The 21267-nt window shown below is 38.5% G+C and overlaps 1 protein-coding gene across 3 annotated transcripts in view; it reads right to left on the reverse strand.

Moving 5' to 3' along the window:
- Window positions 1-21267, reverse strand: part of SPTLC3 (serine palmitoyltransferase long chain base subunit 3) — a 156746-nt gene that overhangs the window by 94701 nt on the left and 40778 nt on the right. For all 3 annotated transcript variants that reach the window (XM_086335035.1, XM_086335036.1, XM_086335037.1), the window contains exons 2-3: window positions 15554-15736; window positions 428-582 (exon numbers count right to left, since the gene is read on the reverse strand). In XM_086335035.1, the coding sequence (XP_086191161.1) occupies window positions 428-582; window positions 15554-15736 (338 nt within the window). The remainder of the gene's footprint in view (window positions 1-427; window positions 583-15553; window positions 15737-21267) is intronic.

Consider the following 21267-nt stretch of genomic DNA (forward strand, 5'->3'; position numbering starts at 1 on the left):
AAAAGGTAGCTGGGCCATAGAGTATTACTCAGCTCTGATTTTTCTTGGGTGCTTGCTTTCATGACACCTTGGTTTAAATTGCAGCAAGGACTTTCAAAAGAGAAACAGCCATGGTCATCATGGGCTCCTTCAGCTGGAACTAGAAGGGTACAATTTGTCAATAAAGCTGAAAAAGACTCTTCCTGGCTGGTTCTGTGTATCCTGCACCTTCTGCCACAGATTTCTCTTAATTGCAATACAAATAAGCTGCCCTTGGCAACTTAATTACTGTGACTTCCCCACTGGCACCATGAGGGCTTGCAAAGGGCTGAATGATGGAAGACCAGCTGTTTCATTGCTGTTTTTCTTTCAGATCTGTAATCTGGCACCCATGCTAGAATTTCCTTGAAAGCATTTTCTTTCAAGCCCATCCAGATGGCTGCCTCACCTAAATGTCCAGTTGTAGTCATCTGTCACCCTTTCCATCACATCGAACACAGCTCCCGGGGCACTGCAGATGGGCCGGTTCCAGTTGTCTCTGATTCTCATATAAATGTTCCGTATATAAAAATTCTCAAAGTTTTGATACAGTGGCACAAAATCCTGTTATAAGAGAGGCAGAAGTTTACTTTGGTCTCTCCCTTTTTATAGTTCATTTACAAATAAACACTGAAAGATGTGGAGGAGCCATGAAAATATTCCATCCGCAAATATTTTGAGCAAGGGTTTTGGGTAAGGGGATGGGCCGGGTCCACAAATAACTCTGTGAGTTCTTCACCTCCAAGGAGCTTCCGTTTTAGTGGGAGAAGGAAAACCTGTGGCAAATAAAGGTATCAAAAATGATAGCACAACACAAATCTCCAAAAGAATGCTGGAGACAATGAATCCCAGTGAATTTTATTGAAAATGTACCAAGAGGTGTTTATGTCTAAAGCAGTTTAGTTGGAAAGAACTAGTTGGATGATTATTTGGTCTTAACTTTTTTGACCACGAATAGTCCCACTCATAACGTGTTTAGAAACGTGGATGAACTTGAATTGTTGGATCTATTGGCATAACTGCTGGCAGGTGACCAAGGGCATAGACACTGAGTTGGAGAGCTTCTGGAGGCATTTGGCTTCTCTCAAAGTTGAAGCAACAGCACTGTTTCGCTGTATCAAATGTCATCCATGCCCGAGGGACCTGCAATCCAGGTGAGGCTCAGAGCAAGACATATTTGACTTTGTCATCTAACTCCTAAGCTAGAACAAGGTAGAAAATGCAAACCTCGGGCAAAGTCAAATAGTTTGGGTGTTTGTAAGATTTTATCCAGAGGCGGAATCATGTTTTGCCAGAGGAATCAAGATGGCTTTATGCAGGAGAGGCTTTGGAGATGGTCACTGACAGTGTGATGAGATTACGATGGGTAGGTATGCTTAGAGAGGGCACTCAGCGTAAATTGGTCTCTTTGCTGGAAATGTAGGGTATATTTGAGAAGAATGAGCAAGAATAAAACATGATGGATCCTGTCATTCTTTGCTTCAAGCTTATAATGGCTCCCACTTCACTTGGAGTCAAAGCCAAGGTTCTGCTGGTCTGGCTCTGTCGCCTGAGTTCCCTACCATTCACTGCAGTGTGGGTGAGGCTGCCGAATCTGCTGGGTGCAGGACATGGGAGCCTTACATGTGCTCATGAGAAACTCAGACATTACCCTGGGGGCAGTAAGGAGCCACTGAAGATTGGGAGTGGTGAGCTTCCCTACTCCCCCTCTCATTTTCTTTAACTTCTTTCTTCCTCTTATGAAATGGAACTTATATCCTAAAGGCACAAGGAAGATGATGGGGAAAGGCTTTGCAGAAGGACTTCTTATGCTACCAATCTGGCCCTCTCATCTTCTGAGAGGGTCCAATCGGATGGAAAAAGATAGAATCTGCATCTTTTGATGGCTGCTGGCTGGATCCATGACACAGTTTTTTTCTGTTATTTCACTTTTTGGTTTTTAGTGACAATGGCATCATATCTGGGGATAACTGTGATCGTCTATAAGAAAAAGTCCTGGGGACTAGTGCATGTGAATTTGAAGGATGGTTGGGCAACTCTACTGATGACATTTGTAAGTTGAAATTCTCATATCAAATATATTTTCTCTCAAATAGTGAAATGCCCTTAAATAGATTTTACTATTATTTAAATCTATAGATTATGATAATTGTACCCTTTTACATTTAACATGGAAATGGACATATATTTGAGAGAAAATTTGATTATGTAATTCTAGGAAAATCTTTTTCAAACTATTTCTGTTTTGATTTCATACATTTTTCTCAGACCTCTTTTTTTTTAAACTGATCTGTCAGTTACTCTATATTCCCAAACATTGCTTGTGTCCTTCTATTTCTAATTTTTAATTTCTTATCTGAAATGAAGTCATCTAAACTTATCTTACAAAAAGAAAGAAAAGAAAGAAGTAGATCTGTCAGTAATATGTCTGGACTCTGAATGGAATGATAGTTCTAGGTTTTATGAGCAATCTGACACAAAATAGAGTTAGCAGTTAGTTTAGAGGAGAAGTTAAACTTTGGTTTAAGAAAACAGCTGATTTTAGAAAGAAAAGAACCAAAATAGTATGCCTACAAAATTAAAATAAAATTGATTTCAGACATGGAACCACAAGATGCTCAAGATGCTCAAGATACCAGGGCAGAAAGAACAACGGAAATCATGGAGTTCAAATACGCATTTGACCTGTGAGGAAAACTAGACCCAATTAGTTGAGTACTTTGGACTTTGGTCAACCTCCGCTCCATCTGGTCTACCAGCAGTCACTTCGGACATCACACTGCTACATTTAAAAGAGATCACCAACAAGAATTTACTGTACAGCACAGGGAACTCTGCTCTATATTCTCTAATAACCTAAATGGGAAAGGAATTTGAAAAAGAACAGATACATGTGTATATATAACTTAATCACTTTGCTGTACATCTGAACCTAACACATTGTTAATCAACTATACTTCAATATAAAATAAAAATTTCAAAAAGTGACCTATAATATGGTATACGAAGGCCAACAAATCGCCATGCCATGGAGGAGTTAAGAAAAAGTCTGCAGCTTCTGTCACTGAGGTCTCATGAAGATGTGTCTCTAGACACCCCGAGGGGAGGTGAGAACATGCTCTGCCCTGCCCAAACTTCTGGCTCCTGGCTCAGAGGTCCAGAGTTTCTACCTCTGAAGAAATGGGAAGCTAGCTCTTTATTGAGATAAAAGCTCTGAAAGCAAGACATGGGGATTCTAACCAATTTTGTGGGGTGAGAGAGGACTTTCTGCTACGGAATAATCTCCACATGCAATAGAAATTTCTATAAATTAGCCACTTGAAACTTCTCTGTTGAAGAGGTAGGGCAATTTTTAACCAAGTAGAGCTATGTTTTGTGGGTGGTATAAATGCTAACTTAAATCTGAATCACAGGCTCAGTCATCTACCTGTTCCTGAGAGGGGAAAATGAGGTTGGAAAGCTTAGAATGTAAGAATAATGCCATTTGCCACCACAAAGATGGAGCTGGAGATTATCATACTGAGTGAAGTAAGTTAGACAGAGAAAGACGAATGACATATGATATTGTTTATATGTTCAATCGTTAAAAAAGGATACAAATAAACATATTTACAAAACAGAAATGGACTCACAGACATAGAGGACAAACTTATGGTTGCCGGGGGTGGAGGTAGGGTATAGGGGAGGGATTGTTAGGGAGTTTGGGATTGACAGGTATACACTGCTAGATTAAAAATAGATCCCCAACAGGGATCTACTGTATAGCACAGGGAACTCTGCTCAATACTCTGTAAAAACCTAAATGTGGAAAGAATTTGAAAAACATTAGCCATATGCATAACCAAATCACTTTTCTGTATGTCCAAAACTAGCACAACATTGTTAATCAGCTATACTTTGATATGAAATAAAAATTAAAAAAAAAAAAAACAAAAACTAGATCTGGTTGGTCCAGCGAAGAAGTTCTGCCTTCTAGTTACAGAGCTCCTATTCCTCTGCAGCCATGAAGGTTCCTGCCTCTGTGCAGGTGTTTTCTCACCTCGCCTCATTCCTTTGAGCACTATGAGGTTTCTTTACGAGCAGTGAATGCCTTCCAAAGGTCATTGTCCTCTAGTCTCAGGTAAGCCTCCCACAGCATTGTCACTATATCAAAATATGAATCTGGACTAGCTGTTGCAAAAGCTGAAGTGCTGCAATAGGATGTATCTTTATCCATCTGCATATTTAGCTCATCACATGGTCTCAGTTCAGGTCAGTTCAGTCATTCAGTCATGTCCGACTCTTTGTGACCCCATGAATCGCAGCACGCCAGGCCTCCCTGTCCATCACCAACTCCTGGAGTTCACTCAGACTCACGTCCATCAAGCTGGTGATGCCATCCAGCCATCTCATCCTCTGAGTCACATGGTCTACTAACTATATTTTTCTTCCTGACACAAAAGGTGGATGTGAGAGTGAACCCTCGGCCACAAGAACACAATCATTTTCTGGAGTAGGGTATAGGAGGGTCATTGTTGCTGTTTAATTGCTAACTTGCGACCAACTCTTTGTAATCCCAATGACTGTGGCCCATCAGGTCCTCTGTCCATGGGATTTCCTAGCGCAGAAACTGAAGTGGGTTGCCATTTCCTTTTCCAGGGGATCTTCCTGACCCAGGGAAAGAACCCACATTTCCTGCATTGGCAGTCAGATTCCTTATCGCTGAGTCACCAGGGAAGCCTTATAGGAGGGTGGAGAAACCCTAATAATAATAATACAGCCACAAAATGACCTTGTTTCTTCTGCAATATGACTTTCTTTCTTTTTCTACCAGTAACCCTGTAAGGTACTTTATCATTTTCCAAGTGTTATAGATTTATCTATCCTATTTTTATAGACAATTTAACAGAAAGTCAGAAAATCTGAGTGGACAGATTGAGATTTGTACCAATGAATACTCTTTTCAACAAACCACACTGCAGGGCTAAGTGAACATATCCATGGTCTATTGCAAAAAATACTACCAAATTTGGAAGTATGTTTCTTCACTTCGGGTTTAACTACCTTCTCATTCAGTAGTAAATAGAACTATGGATTTGTAGAGAGAGGGAAAAGTCACTATCAAACACAGTTTTTACTTGTGCTGACAGTAACACTTCTCTTTTCACCTAATATTTCATGTTATTGCATTACTTCCTTTTGAGAAAGAGTTGTTTCTCTTACCACAGTTGAGCTCAGAAAAATAATAAAATATGTTTATGTTTTCCTTTTTTGTTGGGAAGGGTAATTTTATTATAGACAATTCACTGAAGTACGAGAAACACAAAGTAAGAAGGGCAAAATCTGATTTTTCTTATTAAGAAATTAGAGAGAGGTTGAAAAAAGATGGTACATTCAGTGCTTGGCTGTGTTCTACCACACGTCTAAAAGCCCTGTGAAATGACAAAAAAGTAGATATTTAAAAAAGAAAATCAGGAAGTTCTCTGGTGCTCCAGCACCTAGGACTCCACAACAGGGAATTCTCTGGTGCTCCAGCGGTTAGGACTCCCTGCTCTTATTCCTGAGGGCCCAGGTTCACTCCCTGTTAGGGAAACTACCGATTGTGGTGAGGGCAAAAAGGTTTTCTAAAAACTCTATAAACAATAGACTATAAATGTTTATATTATTTATTTAATTAATAAAATTATATTATATTAATATAAATATAAAAATAAACTATAAAAAGTCTATAAACAGTAAATGCTGGAGAAGGTGTGGAGAAAAGGGAACCCTCTTACCCTGTTGGTGGGAATGCAAACTAGTACAGCCATTATAGAGAACAGTATGGAGATTCCTTAAAAAACTGGAAATAGAACTGCCATAAGACCCAGCAATCCCACTGCTGGGCATACACACTGGGGAAACCAGAATTGAAAGAGACACGTGTACCCCAATATTCATCGCAACACTGCTTATAATAGCCAGGACATGAAAGCAACCTAGATGTCCATCAGCAGACGAATGGATGAGAAAACTGTGGTACATATACAGCTATTATTACTCAGCTATTAAAAAGAATGCAGTTGAATCAGTTCTAATGAGGTAGATGAAACTGAAGCCGATTATACAGAGTTAAGGAAGTCAGAAAGAAAAGCACCAATACAGTATATTAAAGCATATATATGGAATTTAGAAAGATGGTAATGATGACCCCATATGCGAGACAGCAAAAGAGACACAGATGTAAAGAACAGACTTTTGGACTCTGTGGGAGAAGGCCAGGGTGGGATGACTTGAGAGAATAGCACTGAAACATGTATATTACCATATGTGAAACAGATCGCCAGTCCAGGTTTGATGCATGAAACAGGGCACTCAAAGCTGGTGCACTGGGACGACCCTGAGGGATGGGATGGGGAGGGAGGGGGGAGGGGGTTCAGGATGGGGGACACATGTACACCCGTGGCTGATTCATGTCAATGTATGGCAAAACCAATACAATACTGTAAAGTAATTAGCCTCCAATTAAAATAAATAAATTAAAACAAACAAACAAAAAATAGCATAATTAACAAGTTTTTTACAATAGATCAAAAGACAATATACAGTTTTCTATGACACACATGAAATTCCAATACAACTATCTGAGAAGCTGTGACAACTAAAAAGAGAATTCATTAAGGTGAGAGTTTTTGAACTTAAAATATGAAAATAGCAATAGTTTTCCTGTATGCCATCAATAACTAATTAGAATCGAAGATGGGGAAAAGTACTATTTAATTAGTACCATAATCAAAAAATTGTACCCAAATAACAATAATAAGAGAAAATGATGACTTTAGAATAAGAAAAGCTAAAAAAATTAAATAAAAAATACATAAAAATTAAAAATAAATAAAATTTTATTTGAGGACATAATATCTAAATAAAAGGAGAGACATACCACCTTTTTGAATGCAAAGAATAAAAAGAAAAATATTATATTATTATTAAGATGTCAAATTTTCCAAAGTCAAAACATAGATTTAATACATTACCAATTAAAGCAGCAACAGTTCCTTCTTAAAAATTCAATACATGAAAAGCTAATTCTAAGGTGTATATAGAGAAAATCTTTACAAACTACTTGAAAACTTGTAAATTCACCTAAAAAATCAACATGTTGGCCGATATTTCATGTCAGTGGGTAAAAGTAATTGAACTATTCAATTACTGATACTGAGACAATTTAAAAATCCCTTGAAAAAGTAGTCCCCTTCATAACTCTTCTAGGCTTCAGATACAACTAACCGCAGTAAGCAAAGTAGGGTGGTATTGCTATGCAAATGTGCATAGATATCAATGAAACAGAATAGAGAGCCGGAAAATAAACCCACCCATCTACAGTCAGTTAACCTTCAACAAAGGAGGCAGAATATAAAATGGGAAAACTCTTCAGCAAGTGGTGCCCGGAAAGGTGGACAGCTGCGTGTTCTGGGAAAGGTAACGGGAAAGGTGGACAGTGATGTTAGCGCATGCTCTTACACTACACTCAAAAGGGCTTAACATAAGACATGACACCTTGAAATTCCTAGAAGCAAGCCTAGGCAAAATGTTCTCTGGCATAAATCATACCAGTGTTTTCTTAGGTCAGTCTCCCAAGGCAATAGCAATAAAAATATAAACAAATGGTATGTAATTAAATTTACAGGCTTTTCACAGCACAGGAAACCATTAAAAAACAATAGCTAAATGAAAAGGCAAGCTATATGACATGGGAGAAAATATTTGCAAATGATGTAACAGACAAAGGCTTAATCTCTAAAGGATAAAAACAGCCCACACAACTAAATAACAACAACAAAACAAACAACTAAATTGAAAAACGGGCAGAAGCCCTTAGTGGACATTTCTCCAAAGGAGAAATACAGATGGCCCACAGGCATGTGAAAAGATGCTCAACATCGCTAGTTATGAGGGAAATGCAAATCAAAACTACAATGAGGTACCACCTCACACCAGTCAGAATGCTGCTGCTGCTGCTAAGTCACTTCAGTCATGTCCGACTCTGTGCAGCCCTGTAGTCGGCAACCCACCAGGCTCCCCCATCCCTGGGATTTTCCAGGCAAGAACACTGGAGTGGGTTGCCATTTCCTTCTCCAATGCATAGCCATCATTAAAAGATCTACACATAACAAATCCTGAAGAGGGTGCAGAGAAAAGGGAATCCTCCTACATTGTTGGTGGGAATATAAATTGGTACAGCCATTGTGGAAAACAGTATGGAGATGCCTCAGAAAACTAAAAATAGAAATACCATATGATCCAGCAATCGCACTCCTGGGAATATATCCAGACAAACTGCAATTCAAAAAGATACATGCACTCTTTTATAGCAGCAACATGGAAATCATCTAAACGTCCATCCACAGATGAGTGAACAAAGGTGTGAATACGTGTACACGCAATGAAATATTACTCAACCGTAAGGAAGAACAAAACAATGCCATCTGCAGCAACACAGCTGCAGCCGGAGATGATCATACCAAGTGAAGCCAATCAGAAAGAGAAAGACAAATACCATATGATATCACTCATATGTGGAATCTAGAGTATGGGACAAACGAACCTATCTGTAATACAGAAGCAGACTCACAGACATAGAGAACAGGCTTGTGGTTGTTGGGATGTGGGGGTCGGGAGAGAGACTGGGCTTAGTAGATACAAACTATTACATTTAGGATGAATCAACAGCAAGGTCCTAATGTATAGCACAGGGAACCACTATCAATGTTCTGTGATAAACCATAATGGAGAAGAAGATTAAAGAAAGATTGTATATATATACATACACACACACACACACACATATATATATATATAGCTGAGTCACTTCACTATATAGTAGGGTTTGGCACAAATCTGTAAAACAATTGTACTTCAATAAAAAAAATAGTCCTACTTCACAGAGCACATGGAATTAAATCCTAGATGAGTTTGTAGATTAAATGAATAACTACTCCAAATTATAAAAGTACTGAATGAAACTAGAGGAAAAATTTTTATCTTTCTTACAAGATGAAAACAGCCTTCCTAAACTACTCCCCCTTCACAAAGAGAAAGGACAGCAAAAAATAGCAAAACCAACAACAAAGAAAACATTAAGGAGGTGTTTGATACATGTGATTTAAAAATTAAAAATATACGTGTGGTTAAATATAGCACAGAAAGTTAAAAGCCTGGAAACAGAATTGAAAAAATAATTAAAACAGATTTAAGAGGCAAATTATTGATAAAGGATATACAGAAAGAGCTTCCCTCAATCAATAAGAAAAATAATTTAATAAAATTACGAGCAAATGATATCAATAGGAAATACAAGAAGAGTAAGCATACATGAGAAATAATCATATGAAAAGCTCAGTCTCATTATTAACCAGGGAAATGCAGAAAAACACAAGAACATTAAAAAAAAAAAGCTCCCTTATCAAATTGGCAAAAATGAGAAATATTTTGATAATATCAATGTATCAAGTGCTGGCAAGAAAGCAAGCACTCTTGCATACTACTAGAGACATGCTATGTAATCTTTTTTAAAGGCAATTTGCCAATATTTTGGAAGTGAAAATATTTATTTCTTGGGCCTGGAAAGTCATTTCTATGCATTATCCTTGAATAAATGCATAGGATGCTCACTGAAGCATTATTTTCAATAATAAAAATAAATAATCATATAACCTTACTGTACAATACCATCATGTAGCTATTAAAAACAATGAAGGTAATCCTCTTCTGGCAGGTAAAGATCTTCAGCGTACAATTTCTTGAAAAAATAAAAAAGACAGTCACACAACAAATGTATGTTATGAACATACCTTAAGGAAGGGAGAGGGTGAGTGCAAATGAGCATCTGTGTAAGTAAGTGCACGAAAGAGAAAGGAAAGATGAACGTAGCTTTTGCAGCTATTCCCATAATAAAAAGGAAAGGGGAAAAAGACACAGGAAGAGGCTAGTCATAACCCACTCATTCCACACATGGGCTTAGTACTAACTGATAGATGCTAGCAAAGCTCTACTTTATCAAGATCCATCAACCTTGCTACTATTCTTGTTAAAAACCTATTATTGCAGATTCCTTCTTGCTAAGGGAAGCAGAAAAGTCTATACTGTGAAAGAACTAAAACAAAATGATTTGACTAACATTTTAATGACATGTCAGAAATTTCATGCCTGTGGGTGTTTGGATATTTGGATATTTATATATATCCAAATAAACGCTGGGGCTTCGCAGGTGGCTCAGTGGTAAAGAATCCACCTGCCAGCACCGGAGATGCAGGTTTGACCCCTGGTTTGGGAAGATCCCCTGGAGAAGGAAAAGGCAACCCACTCTAGAATCCTTGCTTGGGAAATCCTGCGGACAGATGAGCCTGATAGGTTACAGTCCATGGGGGGTTGTAAAAGAGTCAGACAGGACCTAGAGACTAAACAAAAACAAAACAACTAAACAACAATCACAAAATAAGTGTTGACCTGAAAACTCTCCATGGGTAGTTATAATCTGATTTTACTCATGGTCATATTTTACAAACTATTTCTCAAACTTTGATTTTGGAGTTTTTCCCCAAAGCTAGATGCAATCATGGAAAATATGCCTGTCTTGTGAGGGTGCATTTGCTTTTGAGAAGCAGCCAGAAGGTATTTGGAACCAAGCCTGGTTGGGGAGTCTAGGGATACCACTGCTGGTGACTCCTGCTGCCTTTAAAGCTGGTGATGTCCAGATGGATTTAATGAAGAAAGTGAGGGGGTGAGCTGTGCTGGTATCTGAGGGAAGAAGGATCATTCTGAGCAGAGGGAAAGGCGAGTGAGAAATCCTTGTGGTAGGTGTGAGGGGCTGTGTTTGAGGAAGAGGAAGAAGGTCCTTGTGGAACAGGGACAGGGCTCATCAAGGGGGCGGTTCTGTAGCACCTTGACCAGTTCTGGCTCTTACTCTGAGCGACAAAGGAAAGCATTAAAGGCCTTCGGCCAGAGATGCCCATGTGAACTGACTTAAAAAGGTTTAAAAAGATCATTTTGGTTGTTAACTGAGAAGAGAATGAAGGGACTAAAGTGTTCCCACCCCACAAGCTGCTGGCTAATATGTTGGGTTCCCAGGGAAACTCTCTCATTTTGGACCCACCCAGATCCAAACAGGAAGCCCAGCACTGGGCCGTCTGTTTGCTTTGGACAAAACCATGCCTCACACCCAGTGACCTTCATGAACCCCATCCTTCAAAACACTCAGGAGAAAGTCACACTGGGCCCATCCTGCTGTTGTTTCAGAATGCCAAGTATGGATAAGAATGAGCAAGCTTTAATTCATGCAAACATTTGGAGATTTATGTCCACATTTTCTAGTTACAAATTCCTGAACCGTTTTTGTTATATGTGGGAGTAAAAATCTCTGGGGATGAACCAGAAATATCTGGGCTTTACTTGTAGGGCTCTGGGACTGCCTGAGTCTAACGGAAACACAGTATCGCAACTGATAAGTCTTATACAAGCAGGGGCCACAGGGATTGAGACATGCAGCCATACTTGAGTTTTTAAAATCCCTGACAATGCTTGATATTCCTTTAATTGTATTTTCTGACATCCTATTCTGGATTTAGCAAAGTTGGGCCTTGACATCACTGAGAAAGTACTATAGCTAGTACTTTTAATACATTGCAATTAAAATGTACTTTTAATACATTGCAATTCAACTCTAAAGTTGCCTTTAAAGGATTAAAAGAAGAATTGAAGCAAAATATTGAAACCTTGTATCTGTCTGGGTTGTCTTTTTTCCTCCTTAGTGTCTTGATTATTAATCAAGTCTGTTGAGATAGCAGGTGCTCTGGGTCTGAGATTTTTTTAGGGCTCTTTTGGAGGGAGATTTTGCCTTTTTTTTTTTTTTTTAATCTTTTCACTTAGTATTACTAATTCAGTCCCCAAGTGACGGGTGTGCCACTGCTGTTCTTGTATCTGACCAAAGAAGAAATGTGAGATTATCCTGGTTTCCTCCTCTGTCTTATTTTCCATATACTCAGCAACCAAGACTTGTTGGTTATACCCCCTAAATATCTTTATAACCAGCTTGCTTTTCTTCATTCCATCTTGCCTCTTCCCCAACTCAAGCACATATTATCTTCTTCCTAGACTATTATACGGATTTTTATTGTCGCATTGCTTCTAGTCTTGAGTTGGAATTCCATCTCTGCCACTTATAACATTCTCTAAAGTTCTCTGTCCTCTTCACACCCTTTGTCTTTTTCTCTTCCATAGACCTTCCCTGGGAGATCACATCCACTCCTATGGTTTTGATTAATTCAGTATGCTCCAGATATACTGAAGATGCTACAATATCCATCTCAGACTTTTCTCTGAGGTCTAGACCTCTCTATCCAGCTGTCAATTCTTTTAACTCAGCTTGTTTCAAAGTGAATTGATCATGTTCCCCTCCACCTCCATCTTCCTTCTCAATTTCCCATCTCAATATATGATATTGCCTTCTTTACATCCAGTTGCCCAAGTCGTAGACCAAGTGTGGACTTTGATTTGTACATCTCTGTAATTCCCCAAGTCAAATCAATCATTCCTAACTCTACCTCTTTTTTTTTTTTTTTAAATTGAAGTACAGTTGATTTACAATGTTGTGTTAGTTTCAGGTTTATAGCAAAGTAATCCAGTTATACAGAATAGATATATCTATCTGCTGCTGCTGCTGCTGCTGCTAAGTCACGTCAGTCGTGTTAGATAAATATTCTTTTTCAGATTTTTTCCATTATAGATTATTACAAGATGTTGACTATATTAATACTTCCCCGCGCTATGGAGTAGGTCCTTGTCGTTTATCTAGTTTATATACAATAGTGTATATCTGATAATCCCAAACTCCTCTGCTATCCCTCCACTCTCCATTTCCCCTTTGGTAACCATAAATTTGTTTTTTATGTCTGTGAATCCATTTCTGTTTGTAAATAAGTTCATTTGTATTGTTTGTTTAGATTCTACATATAAATTACATTATGTACATTACATAATTCTACACATAAATTACATTATGTACATTACATAATTCCACATATAAATTACATTATGATATTTGTCCAACTTACTTCACTTACTATGATAGATTTTAGGTCCATGCATGCTACTGTGAATGGAATGATTTCATTCTTTTTTCTGGTGGGGTAGTCCTAATTCCAACCCTTAAGCATCTCTTGGCCTGTCTCTCATGGCCTATCACTAACCTGGGCCCAGCCCAAGGTATCATCTAGATTTTTTATCAACCTGAACTCTGCCTCAACCTTTTAATTGGATTTTTTTCTCTTTTTTTTGGTCCCTGTGTTGTCCTCCTGCAATCCATTTTTCGCATTGCAGTGAACACGATCTTTCTAATCTGCAAATCTGCATTCCTCCGCCTGAAATCCTTCAATGCCTTCCCATTGTTCTTATAACAAATGTCTGTGGCTTATAAAAACCCCTTGTAGTAAGATCTCTGCTTGCCTCTCAAGCAATCTTTCTCCCCACGTAATCCCACTCTCACAACATTCTGATCATTAGAATTCCTTGGTTCCTTACATGTTCAATGTATTCTCTTATCTCTGGGCCACTTCACACCATATTTCCTTTCCTTGAAAACTCCTTCCAGCTCATCTTGCCACACTCGTTGCCTTATTACTTACTCTTCAGTCTTTAGATGTCAATTTAAGTTTCTCTTCCCCCCAGCAGGCTTCACTGAACACCAAGTCCAGGTTAAATGCTTCTATTCTTTGCCTCCTTGATGTCATCTACTTACCTCTATGGTTCCTCTTATCAAATTCCACTGCAATTGCTTCTTTTGTGGTTAGCTCTCTACAGCCATTATCTGCCTCAGTTATTCCTATATTTCCAGACTGTTGTACAGTGCCTGGCACAAAATACACACTCCAAACGAATCTGACTTGCTTGACACAAGCAGCCCTCTTACAGACTGTCTTCCTTTGTACCTTGCTCAATAGGCAAATACCTGCTCACCACTCAGGCCCAGCATAATGCCTTCCTAACTTCCTAAGAGAAGCACAGGACACAGATCCCTGTTTTCCATATCAACTTCCTCCCCATCATCACTTTTTATCATTTGTTTTGCTCATGAGTCTTTTTTTGCATACCAGACTTCAAATTCTCTGCTGGAAGGACCTATATTTTCTTCTCTATTAGTCCCCATTACTTGGTATAGGGACTTCCCAGGTGGCATTAGTGGTAAAGAACCCACCTGCCAATGCAGGAGACATGAGATTTGGGTTCGATTCCTGGGTCAGGAAGGTCCCTTGGAGGAGGACATGGCAACCCACTCCAGTATTCTTGCCTGGAGAACCCCATGGACAGAGGAGCCTGGCTAGCAACAGTCCATGGGGTCGCAGAGTCCGACACGACTGAAGTGACATAGTACACATGCATTTGGAGTAGAACATACGACTTAGTCTTTGCTAAGGTAAGAGAGAGTTCAACAGTCAAACTGGGCCTGATTTTCCCTTGAAGGTATGCTTAACTTAATTCCAATTTGGTAATTCCAAGATAAGTGTTCTACATGACCTGTTCATGGTTATGTTGCTATAATAAGAGCTTAGCTTACTATGGGTACTGGTCAGTAAGTTATAGGATTCGAGATTCTCCTATTACATGTGTCAACGATGCTTTACTTAGATATGGTCAAGGCTCCATCGTGTGGAATAATCTGTGGCCACAATTGTATATTTTAAAGCAAGTTTTAGGGAAAAAGAGATTCATGGCATCGTATATCATTTGAACCAATGTTGGAAAACATGGTAAAAGGACACAGGCTCTTCACAGATTTCTGAATATTTTCCAAGTTGTCCTGTTAGCTCTATGTGAAAAGGAGATGATGTAGACATTTATACATTCACTATTGAAAGTATCCAGATCAGTGGGTCTACACTGAGGGTGATATTCCACTTTGTAAGGCATTTGGCAATGTCTGGAGATATTTTTTATTGTCACAAGTATGTGGGAGAGTTCTAATTGAATCTAGTAGGTCAAGGTCAGGGATGCTGTTAAAAATCCTGCAATGCTTCCCACATCAAAGAATTACCCAGTTCGAAATGTCGATAGTGCCACAGTTGAGAAACTCTGATCTAGATGAAACCCTGACCTCATGTCACTCAAAAACACTTTCCTAGTCCAGTATAGAATATAAATAATACTCAGCTCACAACTAGGAGATCAGAATACAGTCCCACTCATTCCCTCACTTTCCGATTTTGATTTTTTACCTTTAAAATGCTATTTTGAAATCTATCTCATGGGATTGTTTTAAAAATTATATTTGTGATAATGTACAAGGAAACCTTTAGTTTAGCCTGGCATCTAGTAATTGCTCAATAAATATTGTAAAGAAAATAAGTCCATGAATACATGGGTAACTTTGGGGGCTTTTATGGGGTTCAGGGCAATAGAATTTGCCTTGAGTGGTTGCTGAGCATATCACTCTTTTCGGGATCCGTACATGCATTATCACTTACGAGCACACTTCAGAGAAGAATTGACATTGACAAAGACTCAGGGAGCTGCTCATGCGCACCTTTTGTTCTTCTCTCTCCACGGCTGCGTTGCATTTTTCTATTCCCGAGTTCCTCAGAAAGTCCCTGAGATAGCCAAATAGCGTTCCGATTCCATATCCCAAGTAAGTGAAAACCATAACATGAAGAGGTGCTTCCTCAAAGGATTCCACAATTGGCCTGTAAAAATTTGAATTTCCGTTTTGCTGAAAAGACAAATGGAAATGGAAAATGAGCACTCTTCCACTACAATGAACTACAACACTGAAAATTTTGAACTTTCAATCTTTTACATGTCAAAGAGCACATTTAAGATAAAGAAAATACTTGGAGAAAATTGGAAGTTGATCACTGAAGAAGGTAATCAGCAGTGTACGTTTTATTCCACAACTCTTAAAGAAATAATTGATTCAGGCAAAAATTATCAACAGATTCTAAATCCGTTAAGTGAAAAATGAATGAGGAATAGGGTTTTTGCAAGATACCAAAGTATCACTCTGTAAATTACTCCTTAATCACAAACCTGGGATTACAACCTTAATCAGGGAATCCAATTCCATCAGAGATGTTAGGACAACTCACCACTCTATACTCTTATCATGATGTAATGTTCAATACACTGACAACATAGTTAAGCTGAATTTAGTGAAACTCTAATATCTAAATTCCATTTTACAAGAAATATCAGGTAAATAACTTCATGAGGAGACAATCAGATAATCCACAACATGGGACTTTCTATATGACAACTGACTTGTGTTTGATTTTATTTTTTTTTTCAATTTTTATTTGTTTACTTGCAGGATCTTTCACTGTGGTGCACTTGTGGAGCTCAAGCTTAGTTGCTCCACAGCATGCGGGGTCTTAGTTCCCAGACCAGGGATCAAACCTGCATCCCCTGTACTGCAAGGCAGATTCTTACCCACCGGACCACCAGGGAAGTCCCATGACTTGGTTTTTAAAAGCAAAACATAAACAAGTGGGACTACATGAAGCCAAAGACTTCTGCTCAGCAAAAGAAATGATCAACAAAATGAAAAGTCAACCTACAGAATGAGAGAGAATATTTGCAAACCACATATCTGATAAGGGGTTGATAATAATAAGGAACTCATACAAGTCAAAAAACCAAGCAATTCAATTAAAAATGGGAAGAGGACGTGAATAGACAAAGAAGACATCCAAACAGCTAACAGTTACATGAAAATGTGTTCAACATCACTAATCATCTGGGAATGCAAACCAAAATCACAAAGGGATATCACCTGACATGTTCTAACACGGTTGTTATTACAAAATAAAAGAGAGAGAGGTAGCAAGTGTTGATAAGGATGTGGAGAAAGGGGAACCTTTGTACACGGCTGGTGAGAATGTAAATTAGTACAATCATTATGGAAAACAGTGTGGGGTTCCCTCCAAAAATTAAAAGAATTACCACATGATCCAGCTATCGCACTTCTGGGCGCATATTCCTAGGAAATCAAATCAGTATATTGAAGAGATATTTATATTATTCACAAGAGCCAAGATATAGAAACAATCTGTTGATCAAAGCATGAATGAATGAGGAGAATGTAGCTTGTGTATACACACACGCTAAGTATCATTCAGACACACACACAAGACAATTCTGTCATTTATGACAATGTAGATGAACCTAGATTATATTATACTGAGTGAAATAAGCCAGACTCAGGAAGACAAATGCTGCATAATCTTACTTATATGTGGAATCAGAAAAGTTGAGCTCACAGAAGTAGACAGTAAACTGGTGGCTTCCAGACCATGGGTGGGAAAAATGGTAAGATGTTGGTCCAAAGGCGCAAGTCTTCAGTTATAAGATGAAGAAATTCTGGGGACCAATGTACAGTATGGTACCTAGAGGGAGTAATAGTGTATAGCATACTTGAATTTGCTAAGACAGTAGATCTAAAGTGTTCTCATCTCACACACACATACACTCACATGCTTAGCTAGGTGAGATGACAGGTATGTTAATTAGCTTGATTGTGGTGATAATTTAATAATGTATACATATATCAAATAACATTGTATACCTCAAATACATAAATTATTATTTATTAACTACACCTCAGTCAAGCTGGGGAAAAAAGAACGAAGGGTAGGAGAGGGGACTTAAGAGACTCAAGTGTACTGTATGTTTTTCCACTAGATCCTCTTTTATTGTAAAAAAAAATGGTAAAAACACATATTTTAAACAACTGTGGAAACCCAAATGTGGACAGGAAATGTATATTTTTGAGGATTTGTTATTTTTGTTAGGAGTGATGGTAGTTGTATAGTTGTGTGAGAGGATGTTTTAATATTTGTCAATGCATGCTGAAGGCTTAAGGAGGGTGAAATGTTATAACCATTTTCTTTCAAATGGTTCATCAAAAATTAAATACATACATAAAGCAATTTTGGGAGAATTCTGAATCTAGATGCATTAGAGACTATATTGGAGATTGTTATATAATTTTTTTCACTTTTCTGCATGCTTGAAATTTTTCTTAGTAAAATGTTAATGAAAATATTTCTCTAGTGACTCAGCAGTAAAAAAAATCTACTTGAAATGCAGGAGCTGCAGGTTTGATACTGGATTGGGAAGATACTCTGGAGAAGGAAATGACAGCCCACTCCAGTATTCTTGCCTGGGAAATCCCATGGACAGAGAAGCCTGGTGGGCTACAGTCCATGGGGTAGCAAAAGAGTCAGACACCACTTAGTGACTGAACGACACGCAGCAAATGTCACTGGTAAGTAGACTTTAAATATCTGTGCAGTCCAGTCCAGTTCAGTTGCTCAGTCATGTCCGACTCTTCGCAACCCCATGGACTGCAGCACACCAGGGTGGTGTCATCTGCATATCTGAGGTTATTGATATTTCTCCCAGCCATCTACATTCTATCTTGTGCTTCATTCCACTTGGCATTTCTCCTGATGTACTCTGCATATAAGTTAAATAAATAGGGTGACAATATACAGCCTTGACATACTCCTTTCCCAATTTGGAGCCAGTCCGTTGTTCCATGTCCCATTCTAACTGTTGCTTCTTGACCTGCATGCAGATTTCTCAAGAGAAAAGTAAGGTACTCTGGTAGTCCCATCTCTTTAAGAATTTTCCACAGTTTGTTGTGACTCCCAAAGGTTTTGGCATAGTCAATAAAGCTGAAGTAGATGTTTTTCTGGAACTCTTTTGCTTTTTCTATGATCCAACAGATGTTGGCAATTTGATCTCTGATTCCTCTGCCTTTTCTAAGTCCAGTTTGAACACCTGGAAGTTCTCAGTTCACATACTGTTGAAGGCTAGCTTGGAGAATTTTGAGCATTACTTTGCTAGCGTGTGAGATGAGTGCAATTGTGCGGTAGTTTGAACATTCTTTGGTATTTGCCTTTCTTTGGGATTGGAATGAAAACTGACCTTTTCCAGTTCTGTGGCCACTGCTGAGTTTTCCAAATTTGCTGGCATATTGAGTGTGGCATGTTCACAGCATCATCTTTTAGGATTTGAAAGAGCTCAGCTGGAATTTCATCACCTCCACTAGTTTTGTTTGTAGTGATGCTTCCTAAGGCCCACTTGACTTTGCACTCCAGGATGTCTAGTTCTAGGTGAGTGATCATACCATTGTCATTATCTGGGTCATTAAGATCTTTTTTCGTATAGTTCTTCTGCTTGTTCTTGCCACCTTTTCTTAATATCTTCTGCTTCTGTTAGGTCCATACCATTTCTGTCCTATATTTAAATATCAAAGCATTTTTGTTTCTGGTTAACTAATTTGCATATAGTAGCTTAATTTTTGCTCAATGCATTAGTGAATAAAGTATTCCTAGTGTTACTAATTAATAAATATTTACGCATTCATTCATTTTTTTAATTTTTAAATTTATTTATTTTAATTAGAGGCTAATTACTTTACAATATTGTATTGGTTTTGCCATACATCAACATGAATCCGCCATGGCTGTACAAGTGTTCCCAATCCTGAACCCCCCTCCCACCTCCCTCCCCATACCATCCCTCTGGGTCATCCCAGTGCACCAGCCCCAAGCATCCTGTATCCTGCATCAAACCTGGACTGGCGATTCATGTCTTATATGATATTATACATGTTTCAATGCCATTCTCCCAAATCATCTCCCCCTCCCTCTCCCACAGAGTCCAAAAGACTGTTCCATACATCTTTGTCTCTTTTGCTGTCTCGTATACAGGGTTATCATTACCATCTTTCTTTTTTTTTTTTTCTCTAATTTTATTTTATTTTTAAACTTTACATAATTGTATTAGTTTTGCCAAATATCAAAATGAATCCGCCACAGGTATACATGTGTTCCCCATCCCGAACCCTCCTCCCTCCTCCCTCCCCATACCATCCCTCTGGGCCGTCCCAGTGCACCAGCCCCAAGCATCCAGCATCATGCATCGAACCTGGACTGGCAACTCGTTTCCTACATGATATTTTACATGTTTCATTGCCATTCTCCCAAATCTTCCCACCCTCTCCCTCTCCCACAGAGTCCATAAGACTGTTCTATACATCAGTGTCTCTTTTGCTGTCTCGTACACCGGGTTATTGTTACCATCTTTCTAAATTCCATATATATGCGTTAGTATACTGTATTTATGTTTTTCCTTCTGGCTTACTTCACTCTGTATAATAGGCTCCAGTTTCATCCACCTCATTAGAACTGATTCAAATGTATTCTTTTTAATGGCTGAGTAATACTCCATTGTGTATATGTACCACAGCTTTCTTATCCATTCATCTGCTGATGGACATCTAGGTTGCTTCCATGTCTTGGCTATTATAAACAGTGCTGCGATGAACATTGGGGTACACGTGTCTCTTTCCCTTCTGGTTTCCTCAGTGTGTATGCCCAGCAGTGGGGTTGCTGGATCATAAGGCAGTTCTATTTCCAGTTTTTTAAGGAATCTCCACACTGTTCTCCATAGTGGCTGTACTAGTTTGCATTCCCACCAACAGTGTAAAAGGGTTCCCTTTTCTCCACACCCTCTCCAGCATTTATTATTTGTAGACTTTTGGATCGCAGCCATTCTGACTGGTGTGAAATGGTACCTCATAGTGGTTTTGATTTGCATTTCTCTGATAATGAGTGATGTTGAGCATCTTTTCATGTGTTTGTTAGCCATCTGTATGTCTTTTTTGGAGAAATGTCTATTTAGTTCTTTGGCCCATTTTTTGATTGGGTCGTTTATTTTTCTGGAGTTGAGCTGTAGGAGTTGCTTGTATATTTTTGAGATTAGTTGTTTGTCGGTTGCTTCATTTGCTATTATTTTCTCCCATTCTGAAGGCTGTCTTTTCACCTTGCTAATAGTTTCCTTTGATGTGCAGAAGCTTTTAAGGTTAATTAGGTCCCATTTGTTTATTTTTGCTTTTATTTCCAATATTCTGGGAGGTGGGTCATAGAGGATCCTGCTGTGATGTATGTCGGAGAGTGTTTTGCCTATGTTCTCCTCTAGGAGTTTTATAGTTTCTGGTCTTATGTTTAGATCTTTAATCCATTTTGAGTTTATTTTTGTGTATGGTGTTAGAAAGTGGTCCAGTTTCATTCTTTTACAAGTGGTTGACCAGATTTCCCAGCACCACTTGTTAAAGAGATTGTCTTTAATCCATTGTATATTCTTGCCTCCTTTGTCGAAGATAAGGTGTCCATATGTGCGTGGATTTATCTCTGGGCTTTCTATTTTGTTCCATTGACCTATATTTCTGTCTTT

The sequence above is a fragment of the Bos grunniens genome, chromosome 13, assembly GCF_055505025.1.
Source record: "Bos grunniens cultivar Pamir isolate PY7600 chromosome 13, Bosgru_T2T1.0, whole genome shotgun sequence".
NCBI classification, from domain to species: Eukaryota; Metazoa; Chordata; class Mammalia; order Artiodactyla; family Bovidae; genus Bos; species Bos grunniens.